Source organism: Scardinius erythrophthalmus (genome assembly GCF_964197995.2).
Source record: "Scardinius erythrophthalmus genome assembly, chromosome: 10".
Taxonomy (NCBI): domain Eukaryota; kingdom Metazoa; phylum Chordata; class Actinopteri; order Cypriniformes; family Leuciscidae; genus Scardinius; species Scardinius erythrophthalmus.
In genome coordinates, this window is record NC_138230.1 from 6144390 (window position 1) to 6163658 (window position 19269).

Here is a 19269-nt window from a genome sequence, read left to right on the forward strand (position 1 = left end):
TGATAGATGCACTTTGATGATGATAGATGCACTTTTGTGATGGATAGATGCATTTTGATGATGATAGATGCACTTTTGTGATGATAGATGCACTTTTATGATGGATAGATGCACTTTTGGGATGGATAGATGCACTTTTATGATGGATAGATGCACTTTTGTGATGATAGATGCACTTTTATGATGGAAAGATGCACGTTTATGATGGATAGATGCACTTTTATCATGGATAGATGCACTTTTATGATGACAGATGCACTTTTATGATCATAGATACACTTTTGTGATGATAGATGCACTTTTATGATAATAGATGCACTTTTATGATGGATAGATGCACTTTTATGATAATAGATGCACTTTTATGATGGATAGATGCACTTTTATGATAATAGATGCACTTTTATGATGGATAGATGCACTTTTATGATAATAGATGCACTTTTGTGATGATAGATGCACTTTTATGATGGATAGATGCACTTTTATGATGAATAGATACACTTTTATGATGGATAGATGCATTTTGATGATGATAGATGCACTTTTGTGATGATAGATGCACTTTTATGATGGATAGATGCACTTTTGGGATGGATAGATGCACTTTTATGATGGATAGATGCACTTTTGTGATGATAGATGCACTTTTATGATGGAAAGATGCACGTTTATGATGGATAGATGCACTTTTATCATGGATAGATGCACTTTTATGATGACAGATGCACTTTTATGATCATAGATACACTTTTGTGATGATAGATGCACTTTTATGATGGATAGATTCACTTTTATGATGGATAGATGCACTTTTATGATGGATAGATTCACTTTTATGATGGATAGATGCACTTTTATCATGGATAGATGCATTTTTATGATGATAGATGCACTTTTATGATGGATAAATGCACTTTTATCATGGATAGATGCATTTTTATGGACTTCAAAACAGAAACAGCCATTCACTGCCATTATAAAGCTTGGAAGAGTCAGGACATTTTTTAATATAACTGATTGTGTTCGTCTGAAAGAAGAATGTCATATACACCTATGATGACTTGAGGGTGAGTAAATCATGGGATAATTTTCATTTTTGGGTGAACTATCCCTTTAAACTCGCTCTCATTATCATAAACTGTCATGTATAAATGTATAATTGCTCATGTGATGGAGTGACACTCTTCAGCTGAAACTGGATTAGAAAGAGACTGACAGCCACTGTTCACACATCGTGATTTCATGTTAACGCTTCTCTGTGTGTCTCTGCAGACGGGAATGACACTCACATATGAGCCTGCCGTCATGCAGAACGGGTACGACAGACACACACACACACACACACACACACACACACACACACACACACACACACACACACACACACACACACACACACACACACACACACACACTTGTACAGACAGATGAGAAGAGAGAGACAGGAGGAAAGATTGCCTCTCCCAGTGTGTTTTGCTTACAGGAAATCCCTCACTTCCTGTTTTCTGTGTCCGTCTCCTAACGAAACATCCTGTCTGATTCGAGATCAGTTCCTGTCATCTCTGATTTTTTCCAAGTTGAGCTCCACAGCACCGCCTACAGGATGCAGCCAATGCCATCATTTAAACCACTGTTACTTCAGTATCATTGAAAAACTATTATAGTTAAAGTGAATTTAATATGTGGATTTAATATGTATAAATGCAAATTATAGTTTACATTTTATATATATATATATATATATGCGTGCGTGCGTGTGTGTGTGTGTGTGTGTGTGTGTGTGTGTGTGTGTGTGTGTGTGTGTATAATTCAATTCACATTTATTTGTATAGAGCTTTTCACAATACACATCGTTTCAAAGCAGCTTTACATAAAATGCACAGAAAGTCCACATTTCACATTTAGAGTGATCTGTTATCAGAGGAAACTGTCTAAGTTATGTATTTCAGAAATGTACATATACAAATCACAGTTAGATAAAAATGTATTCATTTAAACAATGCAATAATTAAGGCAGAAACCATGAGCTCATTGAAGTAATGAATACTTGTTTGTTATTAAATGACTGACATTTAGAAAAATGTAGCATTAGTGCATATATGCACACTCACCTAAAGGATTATTAGGAACACCATACTAATACTGTGTTTGACCCCCTTTCGCCTTCAGAACTGCCTTAATTCTACGTGGCATTGATTCAACAAGGTGCTGAAAGCATTCTTTAGAAATGTTGGCCCATATTGATAGGATAGCATTGTGCAGTTGATGGAGATTTGTGGGATGCACATCCAGGGCAAAAAGCTCCCGTTCCACCACATCCCAAAGATGCTCTATTGGGTTGAGATCTGGTGACTGTGGGGGCCATTTTAGTACAGTGAACTCATTGTCATGTTCAAGAAACCAATTTGAAATGATTCGAGCTTTGTGACATGGTGCATTATCCTGCTGGAAGTAGCCATCAGAGGATGGGTACATGGTGGTCATAAAGGGATGGACATGGTCAGAAACAATGCTCAGGTGGGCCGTGGCATTTAAACGATGCCCAATTGGCACAAAGGGGCCTAAAGTGTGCCAAGAAAACATCCCCCACACCATTACACCACCACCACCACCACCCTGCACAGTGGTAACAAAGCATGATGGATCCATGTTCTCATTCTGTTTCCGCCAAATTCTGACTCTACCATCTGAATGTCTCAACAGAAATCGAGACTCATCAGACCAGGCAACATTTTTCCAGTCTTCAACTGTCCAATTTTGGTGAGCTCGTGCAAATTGTAGCCTCTTTTTCCTATTTGTAGTGGAGATGAGTGGTACCCGGTGGGGTCTTCTGCTGTTGTAGCCCATCCGCCTCAAGGTTGTGTGTGTTGTGGCTTCACAAATGCTTTGCTGCATACCTCGGTTGTAACGAGTGGTTATTTTAGTCAAAGTTGCTCTTCTATCAGCTTGAATCAGTCGGCCCATTCTCCTCTGACCTCTAGCATCAACAAGGCATTTTCGCCCACAGGACTGCCGCATACTGGATGTTTTTCCCTTTTCACACCATTCTTTGTAAACCCTAGAAATGGTTGTGCGTGAAAATCCCAGTAACTGAGCAGATTGTGAAATACTCAGACCGGCCCGTTTGGCACCAACAACCATGCCATGCTCAAAATTGCTTAAATCACCTTTCTTTCCCATTCTGACATTCAGTTTGGAGTTCAGGAGATTGTCTTCTTCTTCTTCTTCTTCTTTTTCGTTTTATTGGCAACCGCACTTAACAGTGCACTACTGCCATCATCCAGTAGCTTGGAGCTTGGATCAGAAACATTCCTATCTCTTAACATTTCTAAGCACATCCCCCCCCCCCCCCAAAAAAAAAAAAAAACCCACTGGCACTGCGTGTTCAGCTCCTCCAGCTTCCACCCCACTTCCCTTTAACTCCCGCTTCCCATCCGTAACCTTATTTACCTCCAGATTGAATTACCCTATCTCACACTATACCTCATCCGCATCTTCTACCTCTCTCTATAAGCCTAAATACATATTAATCCTACATTCTCTTCATTAAACCAGTATTATTCAAAAACTGAAACAACACATTAACCGTACTATTTCCTATATCTGAGTCTAATATATTCTCTAATGTGAACTCTTTCCCTTCATTCATCCATAATTCTTCTCTTAGCACTTCTCTTTCTTCATCATATCCATTACAATTAATAATTACATGTTCTACAGTTTCACTCTGTCCACATTTCTCACACAAACCCATTGGATGCTTAGATATTAAATGTAATGTTTTATTCAAACCGGTATGTCCCACCCTTAGTCTTGTAATTATACTTTCCTCCCTTCTATTTCTCCCTCTTTTTCTACCTTTTCCCACTTTCTTTTGTATTGCATATAAATGTCTCCCTTTACTCTCACTATCCCAATATTGTTGCCACTTTTCAATCATTTTCTCTTTTATTACTGATTTAATTTCTTTTAAACTATATGATAACTCAATTTCTACCATCCCTTCATCTACTGCTTGTTTAGCTAATTTATCTGCTTCCTCATTGCCTTTAATTCCCACATGAGCTGGGACCCACATAAACTGTACCTCTATTTTAATTTGGTTCAATTCAAATAGATTTTGAAGAATTTCCATGATTAAATCTGGTCTTGATTCAGATTTTTGATTATCAATACTAATTATTGCTGAATAAGAATCTGAACATATGACTGCATTTTTAATTTTCCTTTCCTTAATTATTTGTACTCCTAGCAGAATAGCCATCAACTCACCTGTATATACTGACAACTGATCACTAATTCTAGCTTTTTACTTCACCATTAACTTTGGCACATTGCCTGCCACTCCTATTCTACTTCCTTTTTTGGAAGCATCTGTGTAAATCTGTATATTATCTCCATACGTTATTCTTAAATACTCATTTGCTCTCATTACTTCCATCTCATTAATTCCTTCACTCTGTCTTATCTCCAGTAATGTTAAATCTACTACTGGCTGAGGAATAATCCATATAGGAGTATGCATATATATTACTCTTGGTACGCATCTATAATTAGGAGATTGTCTTGACCAGGACCACACCCCTAAATGCATTGAAGCAACTGCCATGTGATTGATTGATTAGATAATTGCATTAATGAGAAATTGAACAGGTGTTCCTAATAATCCTTTAGGTGAGTGTATATATATGTGTGTGTGTGTGTGTGTATGTGTACAGTATGTGCATATACAGTGTGTATATATATATATATATAGGCTTTTGCATCTGAACTCTTCATATATACTGTGTATATATATACACACACACACACACACACTCTTTTAAAATAAAGTCTCTGCTCTGTTCATAAACCTGTGTTTGTCTCTGCAGTTTCTACTCCTCTCCATATAGTATTACTACTAACCGGATGATTGCGCAGGCATCTATCACTCCGTTCATCACCACTTCACCTGTGTCGACTTATCAGGTGAGTGTGTGTGTGTGTGTGTGTGTGTGTGTGTGTGTGTGTGTGTGTGTGTGTGTGTGTGTGTGTGTGTGATTCCACGTGTCAAACACGCATGCTCTGATCTCCTGTGAGCTGGAAACACATTTGAGTTCATGTAATGAATATGATCAGGGACAGACACCTTCACCTCCACATAGTCTTCATAAACGTGTGTGTGTGTGTGTGTGTGTGTGTGTGTGTGAGGAACTGTCTCCGGATTCAGTTGTTGCTCTGACGGTCATGTTGAACAGGAGATTTGACTAACAGATGAGAGAACGAGAGAAGAAGGCGCTGTCAGATGAAGAAGAGCTGTAATCCATCACTCTCAGATTGATTTATCAGTCTCAGCGCAGAGGAACATCGTCTTCTGTTCTCCTGGCTGTTCACAGCAAACACACATTTACACTACTAATTAAACAATATGTTCAAATTAAACCATTCATATCTGTGTAATGATGCATCTCATATACGGGTATATGTATGTATGTGTGTATATAACAGTAAAGGTCATCTTGTGTAGATCATCTTCAGCACCTTGAATGTGTCGTGTGTGTGTGTGTGTGTGTGTGTGTGTGTGTGTGTGTGTGTGTGTGTGTGTGTGGACAGTGTTTATGTTTTGTGAACTCATGTTTGTGTTTCTTGTCGCTCACAGGTTCAGAGTACGGCATGGATGCCCCAACATCAGTATGTCATGCAACCGACAGTAAGTGACCTCTGACCTTTCATCTCTATATAACCTTTTACATGCACAAGTCTTAAAGGCACAGTAGCAGTTACTGTTTAACTGTAGGCATTAGAGAGGCTGAAAATGATATTGAAAAACTAAATTGTGACTGTTTTTGGTGCTAGAAACCTTAACTGAGCATTATAAGTGGACTTTAGGGGCAAATGTTTCTAGCATTTCTGATGTGATCGTGAGAATATTGAATTCCTGAGTAGTTTTACACATGGAGGTTGTTTCTTCGTTTTTAATATGAGTTATTTTGACACAACTGCGGTGAGACCCACCGTAAGATACACACATTCTGTACCATGTTTCTCTTGCTGTTTCTTGAGCGTTTAAATCATTTATTGACTTTGTTCAGCTCACATTCTGTCACCGAATTAAAGCCAGACGGATGAATTGTTCCAGATCAGCCACATAATATGGAATCAGCTAACCATAACCAACGCTTATATTCACTAAATCAATATCAGTCTGTTCTGTGGTGAAGTTTAATTTATTTTTACACAACTCAAACTCAGTCTATAAAAACAAGTGGTTAAAAACCTGGCAACAGTGGCACTGATCTGTGTGTGTGTAGGGGTCGATCATCAGTCCAGGACTCGATCACAGTGGCGTATCGGCTCCACCAGTGACCATGATGACTTCACTGACACCACAGATGAACCAGCTCACACTGGGATCTGCTGCTAACGTGAGTTATATATGTCATGAGTCGTGTCTGCTCTGACTTCAGGTTTACTCTCCACTAAATGCTACAGAAAAACATCAGCTGTGTTTGGTCGCTGTCCATGTCAGTCAGACTGTCTAATTGGTTCTTGGTCAGAATATGAACCTGACTATTTCCCACACTATATTCCGATCTATGCACAAGACTATAGACTTAACTATATACCAGGACTATAGACTTAATATACCAGGACTATAGACTTAACTATATACCAGGACTATAGACTTATTATATTAGGACTATAGACTTAACTATATACCAGGACTATAGACTTAATATACCAGGACTATACACAGGACATATACTGGAATATATACAAGACTAAAAACCTGACTATTGGCAGAACTATTTACTAGACAATATATAGGCCTATATAGAGGACTATACACATGCCTATATAGAAGACTATACACATGCCTATATAGATGACTATACACATGCCTATATAGAGGACTATACACATGCCTATATAGAAGACTATACACATGCCTATATAGATGACTATACACATGCCTATATAGAGGACTATACACATGCCTATATAGAGGACTATACACATGCCTATATAGAAGACTATACACATGCCTATATAGAGGACTATACACATGCCTATATAGAGGACTATACACATGCCTATATAGAGGACTATACACATGCCTATATAGAGGACTATACACATGCCTATATAGAAGACTATACACATGCCTATATAGATGACTATACACATGCCTATATAGAGGACTATACACATGCCTATATAGAGGACTATACACATGCCTATATAGAAGACTATACACATGCCTATATAGAGGACTATACACATGCCTATATAGAGGACTATACACATGCCTATATAGAAGACTATACACATGGCTATATAGAGGACTATACACATGCCTATATAGAGGACTATACACATGCCTATATAGAGGACTATACACATGCCTATATAGAAGACTATACACATGCCTATATAGATGACTATACACATGCCTATATAGAGGACTATACACATGCCTATATAGAGGACTATACACATGCCTATATAGAAGACTATACACATGCCTATATAGAGGACTATACACATGCCTATATAGAGGACTATACACATGCCTATATAGAAGACTATACACATGCCTATATAGATGACTATACACATGCCTATATAGAGGACTATACACATGCCTATATAGAAGACTATACACATGCCTATATAGATGACTATACACATGCCTATATAGAGGACTATACACATTCCTATATAGATGACTATACACATGCCTATATAGATGACTATACACATGCCTATATAGAGGACTATACACATGCCTATATAGAGGACTATACACATGCCTATATAGAAGACTATACACATGCCTATATAGAGGACTATACACATGCCTATATAGAGGACTATACACATGCCTATATAGAAGACTATACACATGCCTATATAGATGACTATACACATGCCTATATAGAGGACTATACACATGCCTATATAGAAGACTATACACATGCCTATATAGATGACTATACACATGCCTATATAGAGGACTATACACATTCCTATATAGATGACTATACACATGCCTATATAGAGGACTATACACATGCCTATATAGAGGACTATACACATGCATATATAGAGGACTATACACATGCATATATAGAAGACTATACACATGCCTATATAGAGGACTATACACATGCCTATATAGATGACTATACACATGCCTATATAGAGGACTATACACATGCCTATATAGAGGACTATACACATGCCTATATAGAAGACTATACACATGCCTATATAGATGACTATACACATGCCTATATAGAGGACTATACACATGCCTATATAGAAGACTATACACATGCCTATATAGAAGACTATACACATGGCTATATAGAAGACTATACACATGCCTATATAGAGGACTATACACATGCCTATATAGATGACTATACACATGGCTATATAGAAGACTATACACATGCCTATATAGAGGACTATACACATGCCTATATAGAGGACTATACACATGCCTATATAGAGGACTATACACATGCCTATATAGAAGACTATACACATGCCTATATAGAGGACTATACACATGCCTGTATAGAGGACTATACACATGCCTATATAGAAGACTATACACATGCCTATATAGAAGACTATACACATGCCTATATAGAGGACTATACACATGCATATATAGAGGACTATACACATGCCTATATAGAGGACTATACACATGCCTATATAGAGGACTATACACATGCCTATATAGATGACTATACACATGCCTATATAGATGACTATACACATGCCTATATAGAGGACTATACACATGCCTATATAGAGGACTATACACATGCCTATATAGAGGACTATACACATGCCTATATAGAGGACTATACACATGCCTATATAGAGGACTATACACATGCCTATATAGAGGACTATACACATGCCTGTATAGAGGACTATACACATGCCTATATAGAAGACTATACACATGCCTATATAGAAGACTATACACATGCCTATATAGAGGACTATACACATGCCTATATAGAAGACTATACACATGCCTATATAGAGGACTATACACATGCCTATATAGAGGACTATACACATGCCTATATAGAGGACTATACACATGCCTATATAGAGGACTATACACATGCCTATATAGAGGACTATACACATGCCTATATAGAGGACTATACACATGCCTATATAGAAGACTATACACATGGCTATATAGAAGACTATACACATGCCTATATAGATGACTATACACATGGCTATATAGAAGACTATACACATGCCTATATAGAGGACTATACACATGCCTATATAGAGGACTATACACATGCCTATATAGAGGACTATACACATGCCTATATAGAAGACTATACACATGCCTATATAGAGGACTATACACATGCCTGTATAGAGGACTATACACATGCCTATATAGAAGACTATACACATGCCTATATAGAAGACTATACACATGCCTATATAGAGGACTATACACATGCATATATAGAGGACTATACACATGCCTATATAGAGGACTATACACATGCCTATATAGAGGACTATACACATGCCTATATAGATGACTATACACATGCCTATATAGATGACTATACACATGCCTATATAGAGGACTATACACATGCCTATATAGAGGACTATACACATGCCTATATAGAGGACTATACACATGCCTATATAGAGGACTATACACATGCCTATATAGAGGACTATACACATGCCTATATAGAGGACTATACACATGCCTGTATAGAGGACTATACACATGCCTATATAGAAGACTATACACATGCCTATATAGAAGACTATACACATGCCTATATAGAGGACTATACACATGCCTATATAGAAGACTATACACATGCCTATATAGAGGACTATACACATGCCTATATAGAGGACTATACACATGCCTATATAGAGGACTATACACATGCCTATATAGAGGACTATACACATGCCTATATAGAGGACTATACACATGCCTATATAGAGGACTATACACATGCCTATATAGAGGACTATACACATGGCTATGTAGAAGGCTATACACATGCCTATATAGAAGACTATACACATGCCTATATAGAAGACTATACACATGCCTATATAGAGGACTATACACATGCCTATATAGAGGACTATACACATGCCTATATAGAGGACTATACACATGCATATATAGAGGACTATACACATGCCTATATAGAGGACTATACACATGCCTATATAGAGGACTATACACATGCCTATATAGAGGACTATACACATGCCTATATAGAGGACTATACACATGCCTATATAGAGGACTATACACATGCCTATATAGAGGACTATACACATGCCTATATAGAAGACTATACACATGCCTATATAGAGGACTATACACATGCCTATATAGAGGACTATACACATGCCTATATAGAGGACTATACACATGCCTATATAGAGGACTATACACATGCCTATATAGAGGACTATACACATGCCTATATAGAGGACTATACACATGCATATATAGAGGACTATACACATGCATATATAGAGGACTAATACACATGCCTATATAGAGGACTATACACATGCCTATATAGAGGACTATACACATGCCTATATAGAGGACTATACACATGCCTATATAGAAGACTATACACATGCCTATATAGAGGACTATACACATGCCTATATAGAAGACTATACACATGCCTATATAGAGGACTATACACATGCCTATATAGAGGACTATACACATGCCTATATAGAGGACTATACACATGCCTATATAGAGGACTATACACATGCCTATATAGATGACTATACACATGCCTATATAGAAGAATATATACAGGCCCATATATAGGACTATATACTGGACTTTACACAGCCCTATTTAGAGGACTATACAAAACTACAAACCTGACTATTGACCTAACTATATACTAGACTATAAACCAGATTAAAAACCAGACTGCATATGGAACTATATACAAGACTAAATACCAGATAATACCAGAAATACAGGCCTATATAGAGGACTATACAACATAGGTCTATATACACTACAGGTCTATATACCGGACTAAATACCAGATTGTTTCCCACATCTAAGAGTTGCAAGAAAAGAAAGTTTACCTCACGGCGATGCCTGCATCTAGAAATACCTGGAGTGTTTAGGGTTAATACATGGATGGGAGTGTGTTGAATGTGTTGTGTGTGTGTGCAAGGTCATTTAGAACCTGATTCACGTATTCTGTCTCAAAACACCCTGCTGAACCCTCTCTGTCATCAAACACACACCATCTGCCCCATCTGTGTGTGTGTGTGTGTGTGTGTGTGTGTGTGTGTGTGTGTGTGTGTGTGTGTGTGTGTGTGTGTGTGTGTGTGTGTGTGTGTGTGTGTGTGTGTGTGTGTGTGTGTGTGTGTGTAAACTACAACACACACACTTTCCCTTCAGACGACACTCCATCAGAGATTCAGTTTTAACAATCTCTCAGTATTTCAGATGTAAAACGCTGATGCAGAAATACATGAATGTTCACTACAGGACCTGAATGAAAGCAGTTTATCATGTAATGCATCATTGTGACTCTGGTGTGCTTTAAACCTGAGAAACACACAGAAAAGGTCAAAACCTGTGAAAAGTAGAACAGTGTGTGTGTGTGTGTGTGTGTGTGTGTGTGTGTGTGTGTGTGTGTGTGTGCGTGCGTGCGTGCGTGCGTGCGTGCGTGCGTGCGTGCGTGTGTGTGTGTGTGCGCGTGCGAGCTCATCGTTGCAGTTAGTCTTCAGTGCTGTGACACTGATGTAGTTTTACTCTGTGCTCCAGTACAGAAGTTAATCACCCGTGACCACACCCTTTAACTCCACTCATTAGCACTGACAGCTGAACCATCCTTTACGCGCACACACACACACACACACACACACACACACACACACACACACACACACACACACACACGGGAAGGACTGCTTGATCTGAAGCTCTTGATCAGTCAGCGCCCTCTGCAGGACATCAGGAGAACTGAGAGTGTGTGTGTGTGTGTGTGTGTGTGTGTGTGTGTGTGTGTGTGTGTGTGTGTGTGTGTGTGTGTGTGTGTGTGTGTGTGTGTGTGTTTCAGTACATAACGGCCCCTTTGCAAGGATCGTTCATCCATCAGTTGACGCCGGTCCCTCGCTCAGCACTTCCAGTAGAGGTAAATCTCACACATTTCATGATAATGTGTGTTAAATATAGAGCTCTAGACCCTCCTTCTCAATATTCAGACACCGTATGAGGGACAATATCTAACTGGAAATTTTCTAATAAATATTGCAGGTTTGGTGTGCTTGTTCATAGGGCTGCACTATTTAGCCCCAAATCAATATGACTATAATAATAATGATAATAGTTATTATTATTAGTAGTAGTGTTGTTTTTGTTGTTGTTATTTAATAAATAAAATAAGAAATATTACTATTGTAATATTCCACGGTACAATATATAAAAATATTATTTGAGCAAAATAATATAATACATTTTCTACAGTAGAATTTTAAAATTGTTTGTAGAGCTGCATTATTTGGCCCAAAATTTTGTGATTTATACATTAATATAACTATTTTTTTATATTATTAAATGATAATATGAAACAAAGTAAGAAATATTGCTATTGTTGTATTCCACTGTAAAATAAAAAAAGATTAAAGCAAATATAATAGTTATGTAGTGCAACTATAAAATTGTTTGTAGGGCTGCACTATTTGCACTAAATTTGTCATTATATTTTAATATCAATATAATGATAATAATTATCACCAAATACAAATATTAAACAAAGTATTGCTATTGTTAGATTTCACTTTAGTGTTGAGTATTTAAGCAAGATAATCTAAGCATAATAGTAATTTTATTGTACTGTACAACTGTAAAATTGTTTGTAGGGCTGCACTGTTTGGCCCAAAAGTTTGTCATTATACATCAATGTCAATTAAATATTAATTAGTGTTATTATAATAACTGTAAAATTCCATTACTAAAATGCAGTATAATATGAGTTTGAGTGGAGCAAGCCACAGAAAACACTGGATCTCGAGCTGCTCACGTGTAAATGAACACAGAATACTTCGCTCTGAAACACGCAGCGCATATTTTTATTAAATTAAATAGCAGCCTTCACGATTTGACTATCGTACTTATTCTGGTTTTATTATTACGATTAACCAGAGCCCGCCTACGGAGAGCCTGGCCACTCCCGATTAAGTCCTATTGTACCGAATGTTGGTTGTAGTTCCACCAGAGGTCCACTGGGGGCGATCACCCATGAGTGCAGAATGAATGGGAGTCTATGCGCTAGACGGCTAAATTTGTCTCTTTCACCCGATTGCCGTTGAGAAATCTCAGATTTGATTGTAGGTTTTGCAAGTTCAACATGGGTTATAGGTCGAAAGTTGAATGAACGAGTACTTATGTCCTTTCGATTTCTTACAGGTTGAGTTGTTGTTGCCCATAACACACTAGCATTCTGCTAATGAACGCTGATTGGTCAGTGAAGGACTGATTACGACCAGAGATACCGCTTGATGGTCTTTTAAAACAACAAAACAAAAACTCTTTTAGCACGTGTGTTTACCTGTGTCAGCTGTGTTGTGTGTTTACCTGTGTCGGCTGTGTTGTGTGTTTGCCTGTGTCGGCTGTGTTGTGTGTTTGCCTGTGTCGGCTGTGTTGTGTGTTTGCCTGTGTCGGCTGTGTTGTGTGTTTGCCTGTGTCAGCTGTGTTGTGTGTTTGTCTGTGTCAGCTGTGTCGTGTGTTTGCCTGTGTCAGCTGTGTTGTGTGTTTGCCTGTGTCAGCTGTGTTGTGTGTTTACCTGTGTCAGCTGTGTTGTGTGTTTGCCTGTGTCGGCTGTGTTGTGTGTTTGCCTGTGTCGGCTGTGTTGTGTGTTTGCCTGTGTCGGCTGTGTTGTGTGTTTGCCTGTGTCAGCTGTGTTGTGTGTTTGCCTGTGTCAGCTGTGTTGTGTGTTTGCCTGTGTCAGCTGTGTTGTGTGTTTGCCTGTGTCAGCTGTGTTGTGTGTTTGCCTGTGTCAGCTGTGTTGTGTGTTTGCCTGTGTCAGCTGTGTTGTGTGTTTGCCTGTGTCAGCTGTGTTGTGTGTTTGCCTGTGTCGGCTGTGTTGTGTGTTTACATGTGTCGGCTGTGTTGTGTGTTTACCTGTGTCAGCTGTGTTGTGTGTTTATCTGTGTCAGCTGTGTTGTGTATTTGCCTGTGTCAGCTGTGTTGTGTATTTGCCTGTGTCAGCTGTGTTGTGTGTTTGCCTGTGTCAGCTGTGTTGTGTGTTTGCCTGTGTCAGCTGTGTTGTGTGTTTGCCTGTGTCAGCTGTGTTGTGTGTTTGCCTGTGTCAGCTGTGTTGTGTGTTTCCCTGTGTCAGCTGTGTTGTGTGTGTTTACCTGTGTCAGCTGTGTTGTGTGTTTACCGTGTCAGCTGTGTTGTGTGTTTACCCGTGTCAGCTGTGTTGTGTGTTTACCCGTGTCAGCTGTGTTGTGTGTTTCCCTGTGTCAGCTGTGTTGTGTGTTTCCCTGTGTCAGCTGTGTTGTGTGTTTGCCTGTGTCAGCTGTGATGTGTGTTTGCCTGTGTCAGCTGTGATGTGTGTTTACCTGTGTCAGCTGTGTTGTGTGTTTACCTGTGTCAGCTGTGATGTGTGTTTACCTGTGTCAGCTGTGTTGTGTGTTTACCTGTGTCAGCTGTGTTGTGTGTTTGCCTGTGTCAGCTGTGATGTGTGTTTGCCTGTGTCAGCTGTGTTGTGTGTTTGCCTGTGTCAACTGTGTTGTGTGTTTACCTGTGTCAGCTGTGTAGTGTGTTTCCCTGTGTCAGCTGTGTTGTGTGTTTCCCTGTGTCAGCTGTGTTGTGTGTTTGCCTGTGTCAGCTGTGTTGTGTGTTTACCTGTGTCAGCTGTGTTGTGTGTTTCCCTGTGTCAGCTGTGTTGTGTGTTTCCCTGTGTCAGCTGTGTTGTGTGTTTGCCTGTGTCAGCTGTGTTGTGTGTTTCCCTGTGTCAGCTGTGTTGTGTGTTTCCCTGTGTCAGCTGTGTTGTGTGTTTGCCTGTGTCAGCTGTGTTGTGTGTTTGCCTGTGTCGGCTGTGTTGTGTGTTTACATGTGTCGGCTGTGTTGTGTGTTTACCTGTGTCGGCTGTGTTGTGTGTTTATCTGTGTCAGCTGTGTTGTGTGTTTATCTGTGTCAGCTGTGTTGTGTGTTTGCCTGTGTCAGCTGTGTTGTGTGTTTGCCTGTGTCAGCTGTGTTGTGTGTTTGCCTGTGTCAGCTGTGTTGTGTGTTTCCCTGTGTCAGCTGTGTTGTGTGTTTACCTGTGTCAGCTGTGTTGTGTGTTTACCGTGTCAGCTGTGTTGTGTGTTTACCCGTGTCAGCTGTGTTGTGTGTTTACCCGTGTCAGCTGTGTTGTGTGTTTCCCTGTGTCAGCTGTGTTGTGTGTTTCCCTGTGTCAGCTGTGTTGTGTGTTTGCCTGTGTCAGCTGTGATGTGTGTTTGCCTGTGTCAGCTGTGATGTGTGTTTACCTGTGTCAGCTGTGTTGTGTGTTTACCTGTGTCAGCTGTGATGTGTGTTTACCTGTGTCAGCTGTGTTGTGTGTTTACCTGTGTCAGCTGTGTTGTGTGTTTGCCTGTGTCAGCTGTGATGTGTGTTTGCCTGTGTCAGCTGTGTTGTGTGTTTGCCTGTGTCAGCTGTGTTGTGTGTTTACCTGTGTCAGCTGTGTAGTGTGTTTCCCTGTGTCAGCTGTGTTGTGTGTTTCCCTGTGTCAGCTGTGTTGTGTGTTTGCCTGTGTCAGCTGTGTTGTGTGTTTACCTGTGTCAGCTGTGTTGTGTGTTTCCCTGTGTCAGCTGTGTTGTGTGTTTCCCTGTGTCAGCTGTGTTGTGTGTTTACCTGTGTCAGCTGTGTTGTGTGTTTCCCTGTGTCAGCTGTGTTGTGTGTTTCCCTGTGTCAGCTGTGTTGTGTGTTTGCCTGTGTCAGCTGTGTTGTGTGTTTACCTGTGTCGGCTGTGTTGTGTGTTTACCTGTGTCAGCTGTGTTGTGTGTTTACCTGTGTCAGCTGTGTTGTGTGTTTGCCTGTGTCAGCTGTGTTGTGTGTTTGCCTGTGTCAGCTGTGTTGTGTGTTTACCTGTGTCGGCTGTGTTGTGTGTTTACCTGTGTCGGCTGTGTTGTGTGTTTGCCTGTGTCGGCTGTGTTGTGTGTTTGCCTGTGTCAGCTGTGTTGTGTGTTTCCCTGTGTCAGCTGTGTTGTGTGTTTGCCTGTGTCAGCTGTGTTGTGTGTTTGCCTGTGTCAGCTGTGTTGTGTGTTTACCTGTGTCAGCTGTGTTGTCGATGCCTCGAGAGAAAAGAAAGTGCAGAGCGCGAAAACACCAAAGTGACTGAAGGATTGCCGTAAAGCAGTATCTCTGGTCGTACGATTTAAAAGACCTTTTAAAGCAAATAAGTGACTCTAAAAAACACCCAGCAATGTGTAATTTCTTTGTATCTCCTTTCGAATACAACATTCAAATTACTAGACAAATAATTATATCCTGAGAAAAGTGGATTTTGAGGGGTATAGCGCCATAGACCTCCATTCATCCTGCACTCGTCCTGTGAGCGCCCTCATGTGGAGCCAGAGTGGAACTGCAACCAGTTCAGAAGCCGGAAGTTTACTGAGAGTGACACTTCTCCTCTTATTAGACATTCTCTGGATTAACCGTGCAGCCCTACTCAATACATGTACCTACCTGTGCACTTCCTGAATGATGATGTCACTTCCTGTTCTCAGGGTGTATTAACAGAAGCTCCTCCACAGACTCCCTCATCACATGACATCCACGTACCACAGCAACAGATCACCGTGGAAACCAGTGACCTCATTCAACCCTGCTCCTACCAGTCCAAGTGCGCACTGCACACTACATACTTCACATCAACATAGTCAACTTAAGACCAGCTGTGAACCCCACATGAGCACTGCACATCTGTACACCCTGATGACCCTACATGCCTTTTATCATGATTAATAGACAAAACTAAAATAGTTACATGTAGATATTAACATTTATATTATATTTTAATGTTTATTACATTTTTGTAATGGTCAAACTGAAATTAAATGGTCGTTAATGTTATCCATCATTTAATGCATTGGGAATCATTAGTCTAGAATATACTGTAAAATTAAAAAAATATTCTGACTTTAAATGTAAAATCTGTATCAGTTGAAATTTACATTAATATTACATTTTAATATTTATAACTGTTTTAATGATCAAAACTTAAATACAATTGTTAACGTTAGTTAATGCATAATTTCATGCATTGGTAATCATTCATCTATATATAAAAATATACAATTAAAATACAATAAAATATACAATCTTGAAATGTAAAATCTGTTAGTATGTGTAGAAATTAACATTAACATTATATTTTAATATTTATTCAATATTTTTAATGATCAAAACTTAAACACAATTGTTAGTGTTAGTTAATGCATTTGGAATCGTTCATCTAGATATAAAATATACTATTAAAATAAATAAATATACAAATTAGAAATGTAAAATCTGTTAGTATATGTAGTAATTAACATTAATATGATATATTAATAAATTACATGCAATGTTATATATTAATAAATTAAGTTAATGCACCTTACATACACTTTTGTATAATTTTTTAATGGTCAAAACTAAACAAAAAAAAATATTCATTAATGCATAATTCAATGCATTGGGAAACATTAAACTATATATAAAAATATACTATTAAATGAAGTGCATATACAAACTTGAAATGTAAAAATCTTTTAACAATAATAAATCTATTTAAATCTGATAATGCAAATCTGATTTTGTAATGCATCAGTATAAACTGCTGTATATGACACTTAATGCACACAGTAATGTTAACGAGCGCTAGTGTAGAGTGTTTAAATGAGTTTATCTGTCGAACTCTCTCATTCGGCTGATGCTTGTGCTTTGCTGGATTAATGTGTTCATCATTTGCAGCAGCTTTGAATGTTAATAGATGCATTGTTGATGTGTTGTGTGTGTGTGTTGTCAGATAGCGTCATGAAGAGCTGATGTACGTCAGCGTTTCCTTCTGATGGAGAATCAGACGCTCTGCACTGAAAACATGACTCATGATGAACACACAGGTGAACACACACAGGTGAACACACACTCCTACGGGACGAACGCACTGAAGACTCGGCGGCTCATGAGGAGAGTTTCATGATTCTTCCTTTATTTTAATGTCTGTCGGACTGAAGCTTCTTCAGAGTTCCTACATATGGGAATACTGTGTGGATAGATGATGTAGAATAAGAAGAAGAGCACGGACCGTCTTCCTCAGATATTAAGCTATCGCATCTTCATATTGTTGATTTTCTTCTGTCAAATGTTGGAATTTACAAAAATATCACTTGCCTTAATTTGAACACATCTTAAGTCACCTGTGTATTGTGTGTAAAACATGGACGAACTGAATCCTGATATCACTGATTTTCTTCATTTGAAGAAAAATGAGGTAATTATAATTTTCCTGAATTAATTGCGTTTTTACATGAGTTATTTTTCACAGAGGGAAAAAAAGTACAGCAGTTTGCTGCAATTTATGAACATGCTCCTTTAATTTAATTTTATACATTTTGATCATTTTACAGTGTTTTTAATGTGTTAGCCTGCTTTGCTCGATGCATTTCAGATAATAATTATAAAAAGTGATTAAAGCTCAAAGGAGAGCGGGTCGTGTGTGTGTGGCGCTGAGAGTGAACTCAGTCTAAAGCAATAGAGGAATAGTTGCTGTAGTGTTGTGTAGTTGTGAACGAACAGCAGTCGTTTCTAAACCAAAGATGAAGAAACCTTTGCTCTGATGATGATGATGATGATGATGATGATGATGATGATGTTTCTAGAGCTGCTATTGTTGTTTATCTTATTATGGTTTTATTTGGATATTTTGATTGTGGTAAGCGAATGATTATGGTTTTCTATGACTGATGTAGCAGTAAATGACACATCTGATCAGACCGTGTTCATGTTGTCCTTCACTCCTCTAATGATGCGCTCATTAACCCGCTGTCAGTGTGTGTGTGTGTGTGTGTGTGTGTGTGTGTGAGCCGTCTCACCGGCGGGACAATAAGAAACTTCCCAGGGATTCTGTGGGATTTTCTGTCCGTCGAAGATCTTTGAGATAAATGAGATCTGAATAATTTAACAACACATGCAAATGTTTACGGTTCTCTGATGGCGCTTAA

The 19269-nt window shown here is 38.8% G+C and overlaps 1 protein-coding gene across 4 annotated transcripts in view; it reads left to right on the top strand.

Annotated features, from left to right (window-relative positions):
* The window catches only part of LOC308697520 (RNA-binding motif, single-stranded-interacting protein 3-like), a 45404-nt gene extending 26364 nt beyond the window's left edge, over window positions 1-19040 (top strand). For all 4 annotated transcript variants that reach the window (XM_081376835.1, XM_081376837.1, XM_081376836.1 and 1 more), the window contains exons 8-14: window positions 1276-1319; window positions 4875-4971; window positions 5642-5692; window positions 6294-6407; window positions 12138-12212; window positions 16792-16907; window positions 18075-19040. In XM_081376835.1, the coding sequence (XP_081232961.1) occupies window positions 1276-1319; window positions 4875-4971; window positions 5642-5692; window positions 6294-6407; window positions 12138-12212; window positions 16792-16907; window positions 18075-18078 (501 nt within the window). In that variant the 3' untranslated portion in view covers window positions 18079-19040. The remainder of the gene's footprint in view (window positions 1-1275; window positions 1320-4874; window positions 4972-5641; window positions 5693-6293; window positions 6408-12137; window positions 12213-16791; window positions 16908-18074) is intronic.
* The last annotated feature ends 229 nt before the right edge of the window (window positions 19041-19269 follow it).